Source organism: Sinocyclocheilus anshuiensis, unplaced genomic scaffold, assembly GCF_001515605.1.
Source record: "Sinocyclocheilus anshuiensis isolate Anshui unplaced genomic scaffold, SAMN03320099.WGS_v1.1 scaffold1090, whole genome shotgun sequence".
Taxonomy (NCBI): Eukaryota; Metazoa; Chordata; class Actinopteri; order Cypriniformes; family Cyprinidae; genus Sinocyclocheilus; species Sinocyclocheilus anshuiensis.
In genome coordinates, this window is record NW_015537993.1 from 289,595 (window position 1) to 300,228 (window position 10,634).

A 10,634-nucleotide genomic window follows, 5' to 3' on the forward strand; every position below is an offset into this window, starting at 1 on the left:
TTATTATTATTATTATTATTATTATTATTATTATTATTATTATTATTATTATTATTATTATTATTATTATTATTATTATTATTATTATTATTATTATTATTATTATTATTATTATTATTATTATTATTATTATTATTATTATTATTATTATTATTATTATTATTATTATAATTATTATATTAAAATTAGAGTTTGTTTGTTTGTTTATTTCAAATAGTTAAGTACTTTTAGTTAATACTATGTAGGATTATTATTATTATTATTATTATCATTTAATTATTAGTAATATTAATAGTAATAAAATAAGTTTAATTTGTTTAATTTGAGTAATTTTGTATGCATTAATTGCCATTGTGTCCACATAGATAAAATATTGTGTATATTATACTGTATGTGCAAGGGCTTTACTAATGAATCCAGATATCTAATTTTCTCTCTTAATTTGGTCTTTTTCCACTTCTTCTCTCCCACACTTTTCCATTAGCCTCCACAGTTTCATTTAGTTTCTGAATGTCACAGCATTTTGGACTTCCTCTGGGGGGATTGAACAATTTGGCTCATGTACTTCATTGTGTTAACATCTAAATGACAGACCTGATCTAGGGGTTTCTGATTGTTCCAAGTGTGCAGTCTGTACTTTTCCCACCCACACATGTAACATCTGTAAATAATGTCATCACACCAACCCACACCTCAACCGCGCTCCAGACCAGAGGGAATAACCCCTCATTCAGCCCTCGCAGTGTTTATTAAACACAATCAGGACTGCAGCAGTGCATGCGCAGAATGACTGAATGAATTGGCCTCATTAGTTAATGCTGACTGTGATGCCATAAATAATATACAACTTTTCATTTGTTAAAATACTGGCACCACACGCCAGCTCTTGTGAGAGTGGCCTGCTGAATCCATCAAATTGCTAGTCTTAATTGGCACCTATTATGTCCCTTTTTACAATATGTAATATTGGTCTTGGGTGTCCCCAGAATGTGTCTGTGACGTTTCAGCTCAAAATACCCCACAGATCATTTATTTTAAAATGTTGAAAATGACAATTTTGGGGCGTGTCTAAAAAAGAGCTGTTTTTGGTGTGTATCACTTTAAATGCAAATGAGCTGCACATTCCCGCCCCTTCTTCAGAAGAGGGCGTGGCATATACATATCTGCTTTGCATACCTACAGCAATAAACAGCCGGTAGAAGCAACATGAATGAGAGCGAGAGAACCGGTGTTCAGCCGTACATGTTTGAACCGGAGTCAGACACAGATGAAGAAGATACTCCGGCAGAAGAAACACCTATGAGAATGAACCAGGACGTCTCTGAATGGTTATTTGATACATGTACTTGTAGAGTTTTCACAGCCCATTTGCAAAGACGAATGAGTGACACACATACACACAAATACTTTGATAACGTTCGCTATGCGCTTCAACGAAACGACACATGCTCACAAATACGGTTAAAACATTAGCTGAGCACTATGACGACATGACATTTATGTAAGGGATACTGTCGCGTCATATTCAAATATTCAAATATAATACTTCTCGTATAGGTGCTCGTGTGGCAAATGTATTGCCCCTCATTCACAGAGCAGTCTGTGGTGAAATGATTTGCGCAGACATGAACGCATTTTGGAACATTTTGAGGCGCATTACCTTCAAAAATAAAAGTAACCCACTGTGTCCTCAGTGGCTCAGATTTTGGGAGCACATGAAGACTTTTATGCTCAGTCTTACATCCAAACACAGAACACCGGGATTGTTTAGGAGACATTGTTGCTGTTACAGCTGCTCGAGCGCAGAGAAAATGGAGGACAGTGTACAACCAAACACAACTCGCTGAGGGTGGAAACTATTGTAATGCAGGACTGTCAGTCAGTGGCCGTGGGCGGGGCCTAAACATTGTGACATCACAATGCTAAGAGAATCAAAACGGCATGCCTAATGAGACTGGTTTAGTTTAATGGGGATTAAAAATTAAGAAGTTGGTGGATTTTTATCATTGTAGGGTGTTTGTGTTCACACACTGATAACACATTTATGTCCAAACACCATGTGGATTTTGCATAATAGGTGCCCTTTAAAGGGAAAAAGAGAATGTAATTCTAAACCGTCCTTTATGAAACACAAAGTTGAAATTTGGTAGAATTGTACTGGTCGCACTTTCCCATACATTTAGAATGAATGGAGGCTTTTTTGTGCTATGGAATGGGGAGGAAAAATGCAAGATCTCAAGATTAGTATTTTTTTTGTAAAGTTGAACTTGAGTTTAGTGTGTGTTTATGAAGAAAAGCAATGTAAAAGTTGCACAGTTGAATGGAAAAACATGTGACTTTGAACTTTCTATCCATCAAAGAATCCTGAAAATTGTTTGGAAACGTTAAGATTTTCATAAAAATATTAAATATAAATTTGTATCAATGCATTCAACATTGATAATAATAGGAAATGTTTCTTGAGCACCAAATCAGCATATTAGAATTATTTCTGAATGATCATGTGACACTGAAGACTGGAGTAATGCCTGCTAAAAATCTCCCTGTTTGCGTTCTACCTAGTATTTAAGCCCTGTGCTCTCCTCTGTTCCTTTGTCTGCTATTGTCTTTTGTGGATTATTTGCTGTTGGATTATTGTTGTTCCCTTTCCCTGTGGATTTATTTTAAAAGGAATTCTCCATCCTACTCTTTTGTCGTGCACGTTATATATTGTTGTGACAATCCTGTGACAGAATACCAGACCATCTAGACGAGTAGTTTATTGCGGCATTTTTCTTTTTTGTTTCGTTCCTCTCCCTCCCAGATGGATCGGCCAGACGTCCAGCTCCTTTGCCTGGAGCAGCAGGACCGTTTGCTGGAGAACCACACCAGAGACTTTTTAGATCTGGCGTGCCTTACTCACTTCCCTGACCGCTCACTTTGCGTCTTTTACTATTCCAGCCTGAGCGAGCAATGTAAGGCACGCATGTCAGCGAACGGTCCAAAGAAGTGGAGTGGGTTCTGGTGAATAGCGGATCACTATTCACTGTCTGCCCCGCCGAGGAGGACTTCACCAGCCCCACTCCTGACCCCGAGCCCAACCAGCCTTCACTCCGCTACGTGGATAGTACACCAGAGCCCACCGCGGACAGAGAGCCTGCACCCGCCACGATCAACCTGCCTGCGCTAATGGATGCGACAGAGCCGAACATCGCCCCAGAGCCCAAGCTTGACGAAACGCTTAGGGTGAGCTGAAATATTAGACTGTTTAAATGAGGAGGATTCTCCCGTCCCTGCTGGTCCCACCCAGCTCTCCTTCATCTCCTGAACCTCTGCTGGTCCTGAATCTCCACTGGTCCCGCCCAGCTCTCCTTCGTCTCCTGAATCTCTGCTGGTTCCGCCCAGCTCTCCTTCATCTCCTGAATCTCCGCTGGTTCAGCCCAGCTCTCCTTCGTCGGACAACTCCTCATCTCCAGCCTCAAGGAGGGTCCCGCTCAGCCTCCCATTCCCTCCTCCTCTGTCTCTGTCAGCCAGTCCATCGGCCTTTTCTCTGCTGGCCCCTGAAGATACCTCAGCTCACCCTCAGCAGGCCATAACCGATGAGTCAGATGAGTTTCGGGATCTCCAGTTGCCAGCTACTTCGGGGTCGGAGGATCCCCTGTCTCCGCTTCCAGCCTCCGAGACCTGGACTCCACCTTGGCCCTCAGACCCATTGGCTCCGCCTTGGCTCCTGGCTCCCTTGTCTCCACCATGGCCCGTCATCCTACTGGCTCCACTGGTCTCCCTCGTCCCTCTGGCTTCTCCTTGGTCAGTCGTTGACCTTCCTCCGCCACGGGATTCCACTCCTCCGGCTTTGCCTTCCCTTCATCCCTCTGGCTCCTCCTTCCCTCTGACTCAACCGTTGTCCTCTGTCGCTCTGGCATCACTGCAGTCTTCCGGATTCCCTCCTTCACCTTGGTCGTCTGAGCCATCAGCTCCTCCTTGGCCCTCCGGATCCTCGGCATCACCCTGGCTCTGTGGCTCTCCGCCTCCATCCTGAGCTCCTCTTCCACCAGCTCCGTCTCCGTCAGTCAGCCCCCTGGTGTTGCCAGCCCTAACTCCTTCATGGCTCCTCCCTCTAGTGACGCCACCTTCCTGGCTGGCCTCTGGATCTCCACCTGGCTCCTCCTCTTCCTGGCTCCTCCCAACGTCTACTCCACTCTAGGCGTTTGAGCTTTGTATTCTCCCTTTTGCCTGCCCCTCGTCCTCTTCCTGAACCCCCACACTCCCTCCTCAGTAGGATTGTTCCACGGTGCGAGGACGTGTCTTCCGGTAGGGGGGAGTAATGTCACGTGTATATTTAGTTATGTTTCTTTTGTTCTAGTTTTCCCTCCACTAGTTTGTTTCCTTGGTTGATAATTAGCTCCACGCCTGTTCTGTTTCTCCCTGATTGTGTTGTTCCTGGTATTTAAGCCCTGTGTTCCCCTCTGTTCCTTTGTCTGGTATTGTCTTTTGTGGATTATTTGCTGTTGGATTATTGTTGTTCCCTTTCCCTGTGGATTTATTAAAAGGAATTATCCATCCTACTCTTTTGTCGTGCACGCTATATATTGTTGTGACAATCCTGTGACAAACAGAGATTCATTGTTTTAACTTCTAATATATAGTTTCGTTGGATCATCTTTAATGCATCTTATAAAAGCTTTTCTTGAGTGCTGACATGTAACCAACAGTCTTTATCAGCCACATCAGTTCTAGCAGCGTCAGCGATTTGTATATGTGCTTCTTATGTGTAATTAAGATGAATTATGATTCCATTATCTGCTCTCCAAAAGCGTTCACTGCTGCTTATTCAGCTCTTTTTATGCTGCCTTTGTCTGAACCAACTTGCGCTTTTTGGGTGCCCGATGCATTATGGATTATGACAATGTCAGTTAATCAATTTTGTCTCTCTAAGTTTAAATTTACAAAGGAACCTAGTGATCTTATCTCAATATTTAACCATTGACTATTGCCATTCAACATTACAGTATAATTGAGAGCTATCAATTTTAACATTTATTAGACTTTTAAAAATAACTTCTAATTTAAGTGAATTTTAAACAATCATTACACAAACCCATTATAATAAATGTTATATTTTCCTGTGCCTTTCAGCAAGTAGGAAATGTACAAAAATTGAATAAAGTTATCAAACACTAAATTATAAATTAAATAAAGATGAATCCTTAAAGCTGCAAAAGTTATTGATTTCCTCTTTTTTTATTTTGTTCTTTGATTAACAGACTTCACAGCAGCTGGTTATTAGGTTATTTTGGCTGCTTTAAGAGCGGCGCTGCTGAACATGATGCAGATCTGACTTGCATCGTATTTTCTCACAACTCTCTTTACCTTTTCTGACCCACTTCAGGTCTTAAAGTGTCTACTAATGAGCTGACGAGTTGAATCGGGTGTTACATGAGAGAGACATCCAGGACAGTTTTGAAAACCACTGCATTTCAGAGACATGTTCTTAAATGTGACTCGTATCAAATACTTGCATGCACAGTTTTAAAGGGGTCATATGATGTTGCTAAAAATAATATTATTTTGTGTATTTGGTGTAATGAAATGTGTTTATGCGGTTTAAGGTTAAAAAAACACATTATTTTCCACATACTGTACATTATTGTTTCTCCTCTATGCCCTGCCTTTCTGAAATGCGTCGATTTTTACAAAGCTCATCAGTCTGAAAAACGAGGTGTGCTCTGATTGGCCGAATACCTCAAGTGTGTGACGGAAATGTTACGCCCCTCACATACTGTTGACGCCGTGTCCCGGCCGGAGCGACGAGACAAAAACATTAAAACCCATTATAAACGAGGCATTTGTTGCATCCAGTGGGGACATAATTACGGATTATAATGCAGCTTGTAACACTCCAAAGAGAAAGGAAAACTTGAAAGTGCATCATATGACCCCTTTAAAGGGAGAGAGAGAGAGCGCGAGAGAGAGAGAGAGAGCGTGAGAGAGAGCGAGAGAGAGCGCGAGAGAGAGAGAGAGAGAGAGGGGGGGGGGCACAAACGTTACACCAAATACACAAAATAATGATCTTTAAAAAAGCATCATATGACCCCTTTAAGGCAGCGTTAATTGCCTTTTTGGTAACGTCATGACTTAGCTATTGCTCATAGTTTCATTTGCGTTTTAATATGATACAGTGCTTTAATATAATACAGCGTGCGCCACTGCATTTGTGCGTGCAATTCAAGAGCATATGCTATGAGCACAGGATAAAGGCTGATAGTAAAATTATTTTTTACTGACATATGGCCTGACAACATCTCATCTGACCACAGTTCACTGTTGTTCTACTGAAGCTCCCTCATCAGCTGTACCTTTTCCGCGCTCGTTTGACTAGCACCTGGCGCTGAGGTGAAGTTGGAGTGTGTGTCTGAAAAGTCTCCCATTTGATGTGGTCATAGACGTTCTGTGTCTAAATAAATACAATTATTGTCAAGAAAAAAAGAGACAAGCAGCAGTTGTAAATGGGGTGGCCGACCCTAGCTCCGCCCCTGCATTAATTGCATTAAATATTTTTAAAGTGTAAAACTGAAAAAAAATTATAAAAAAAATAAAATAACATAAAATGGAAAAGAAGAATGAGATATGAGTAGGTCAGATGACCAGATATCATGTACATATCAGATTTTAAAACCACATCTGAAAGTTTTAACTATGTCCACGCCTTTTCAGCACTAATTCTTCACTGCGCGTCTTTAGTAAATCCTGACAGTACTATTTTAATGCCAAAAGACGGTTTGCGCTAGTGCAAGCTGTTAGTAAATCTGGCCCATAGTCTCATGAGTTCTGCTATTTACATGCATGTTTAAAAAAGGTTTATCAGTCTTTCAGACAACCCACAGACCAGCTAGTTTTGAAAAGTAGTAGTACATGTAGTTTTGCTCATCTCTAATTAAAATCAGATCATTCACTCGATTCAGACACTGATTCAGTTCAGACAATGAAGTGAAAAAGACTCAGTGGTACAAAAATGAGATCTGTTGCAGTGCAGCATGGGACTCATGCTGCTCTGGTTTCTGTGGAACTGTGGAGCTGCATGGACACACAGCAGACACAGAGGATCAGGGCTGATTTCTAAAGCTGTGCCTATGTGGGGGTGTAACACTGATGCAATGATGCTCATAGCGCCAGTGTTGAATAATCCATGAATTGATCTGTGTTGAACGTATGCATAACCATATATGGATATAGTAGTACCATGTGTCTCAAAGACAAGTGAATATCTAGGTCACTTTACCATATAAGCCTGTGATATTCAGAACGGAATAATAGCTTTCTACTTACTGACTACTTCACTAAATACTATGTACTGCTTGCTGTTTTTTTCTTTAAATGGTGTGTTAAACAGTATGTATAATGTAATGATAAATGTTTCAAACAGTAGTATGCTTTATCATGATCTCTTTGTGGCATCAAGCAATATTGGACATGTGTAGCACTGCAGAGTTAATCAAAATAAAACCAACATTGCGATATGGCTTAGAGCAATTATCAAAACACAGGCTGTGATTTAATAAAATTCATATATTTAGCATGTTTCAGAGTGAAGCACAGCGCTGTGTTCGTTTACACACTGACAGCTCATGATCCAGTGTTTTCAGTGTCTCATAGCAGCTCTGTTCACAATAAATGCTGCTTTGCATGAACTGCATCTGCTCGGAGTTGGATATTTTGCATTTTTTGTGTGTGTGTGTATTAATGTGGTATCTTCTGGCAGTCCTATCAAATTAGCTGAGAAAAAGATCACTCTCAATATTGCTGTCGCATTGGAAGTCAAATTTCATTGTGGGATACAGCATTCTCTGTTTTGGTAAACATAGTAAGTCAGACGAGTTTTCCATGTGTGGAAAATCTACATACTGCACAGAGTATGCATACTGCATACGTCATAAATAGTATGATACGTACTATAGTATGCTAATAACTTCCTCTCTTTCTCTGTAGTGGCAGCAGCGGGGGCAGCGGCAGTCGAGAGAACAGTGGCGGCAGCAGCAGCATTGGCATTCCCATCGCCGTGCCGACTCCCTCCATTCCCAACTCAGTTCCAGGTGAGCTGCAGCCCACATATATAGCTGCTGCAAAAGCACACTATCTGAAGCACAGTATCCTACAGGTTAGGGCTAACTTGAGAATTAGACAAACTCTCCACATGTGCAGTATATCCTGTTCTCCAGAGTGAGAAATGGAGCAGGATTAACTGTTCACTGTATGCCTACAGCTTTCATGGCCTGATTTTTCCAGCTAAAGGTTTGTTAAAGTAGGCCACTACACTGCACAAGGACAGGTAGAAATAGAGAGGAAGTGGGGAAACTCTAAAGGGTGGTCTGCCTGCAGAGAACAAAAAAAAGAGAATGACGTTTAATAAGAAAAGAGGTCACTGTCCTGTTCTTCTCTGAGATACCTGCTGGAGCCAAGAGGAACAGAACCCCCCACCCTCCATCCCTCCTGAATCCTTACAGTCGCCATAGCAACACTGCATCAGCACCACTGATTTCCTTTTCCTGGATTAATGTTATTTAATGTTGACTGGACCTTTGAATGCAGTGTCTCTGTCATTGTACCCCTATTATTTCTGTTTGTGTGTTCATATATTAAAACGAAACCATTTTCTCTAGATTTTTTTTTTTTCCAGGCTTTGATGAAGGACTGTTTTAGCATCCAAAACCTAGTGAGCTACCTGCCTAGGCAACATTTTAAGGCATCTTCAAAACACTTCCACTGCAAAGACTATTCCAAAAGTTCGTGCTCAGATATCTCATTTTAGCTCTCATTAAGGCCTTGACACACCAAGCCGACAGTCAGCCAGCCAGCCAGCTCAGTTTTTGCAGTTTGTTGTACCCCGTTTATGGATTTTTGGCCAATTGAGCATGTTGAATTGGCATCGGACAGTCGGTGAGAGAGATCACTCTGATTGGCTATTCATCTTAGTGCACAAGAAGTGGTGAAGTCAAGAGTGCACACAGAGAAGGCTCTTCTAATTTTACATCTTACCTGAGCATTCCAATATGCAAATATTTTCATACAATTTTGGCTGTCTAAAATGCAAAAAGTGAAGTTCTTTGCTAGTTCTGTTTGCTTTAGGCAGCGTCAGTTGTACCTTTTGTGGTGAAGATAATTGGATTGCAAGCTCAACAATTCACCCAAGATGGTAGACAGAGTTGAGGGAAATGTTGATTATAAATGTACTTATATGATTCAGAGAACTCCCCTCATGTTTTTGAATAATAATGCAATTAAGAGTTAAACATATCTTTATAAAAGGTCACAGTGTTGTTCCAGATGAAATATTTTTTTGTAAGGTTAGATATTGATTATTAATCTCTTGAACCCCTTTATCTAAATGTCTACTTAAAGGGATAATTCACCCAAAAATAAAAATTATGTCATTAAGTACTCACCCTCATGTTGTTCCAAACCACTAAGACCTTCGTTCATCTTTGGAACACAAATTAAGATATGTATGATGAAATCCAAGAGCTTTCTGACCCTGCATAGACAGCAACGCAACTACCATGTTGCAAAGTCCGTCCCGGACAACACCAGCATTCCCGTCCTGCCCGTTCACCTGTGTGTCTGTGGGGCTTCAGCATGGGTCACAGAATTGTTAAGATTGGTGGATGGTGGTGGTGGTGATTGTTATTTTGGGTGGTGGGTTTGTGCTGCTTCAGTTTAAATCAATGCACTGTGGAGAAGTCTCTGACCTTCCTGGACGTTTTTCTCATAATTCATAAAGAGAGTATGGGAATGGGCCTTTAACTTGCGGTCACATTGACTTTTATATTTTTGTTATTTTCTGCAGGCAAAAACATCATCAATCGGAATCCGCGCAATTAAGAATTTCACTTGAGGTGAAAAATCCCATGCAGATTTCGCATTGGATTCGGGTTTTTTGCACTTTGAAAAAACAAATTAATTTACTAATATATAAACTGGATTTACTAATGTAAGTATGCAAGCCCATTTCCGCCACTGTTTACATCTCGCAATTCTGACTTTTTTTCTCAGAACTGTGTGATATAAACTCGCAATTGCGAGTTTAAAAGTCCAATACAGAAGAAAAAAAAATACTTTTTTCTTACAATTGCGAGTTTAATAAAGTCAGAATTGCAAGTTTATTCTAACTTTATAACATGGAATTGCAACTTTATATCACACAATTCTGACTTTATAACTTCACAATTACGAGTTTATATCACACAATTCTGAAAAAAAAAAAGAATTGTGAGATAAAAAGTTGCAATTATCTTTTTTTTTTTATTCAGTGGCGGAAACAAGCTTCCATTTGTAAAGCTTCTTGTTTTGGAAGTGACTTCTGAGAAGTGGTGCTTCATGCATCGCTACACTAATAGCTATGTTTCCATCACCCTGTTTTTATGCGCATTTTGAAGTATCGCATCAGAAACGAGTGATGGAAACTGCAAATTTTTAATAAAAATCCCTTAAGACGTATTAAGGACATTGTTAAAATAGTTCATGTGACATCAATTGTTGAATAAAGTCGTTATTTTTGTTTTCTTTGTGCAAAAAAGTATTCTTGTAGCTTCGTAACTTTACAGTTGAACCACTGATGTCACACGGACTACTTTGTCGATCATCTTGGTACTTTTCTGGAC

At 40.4% G+C, this 10,634-nt stretch overlaps 1 protein-coding gene across 3 annotated transcripts in view; it reads left to right on the top strand.

The window, feature by feature from the left end:
- LOC107675194 (abl interactor 1) overlaps nt 1–10,634 on the top strand; it is a 69,248-nt gene that overhangs the window by 46,567 nt on the left and 12,047 nt on the right. For all 3 annotated transcript variants that reach the window (XM_016469460.1, XM_016469476.1, XM_016469469.1), the window contains one exon: nt 7,966–8,069. In XM_016469460.1, coding sequence (XP_016324946.1) covers nt 7,966–8,069 — 104 coding nt within the window. The remainder of the gene's footprint in view (nt 1–7,965; nt 8,070–10,634) is intronic.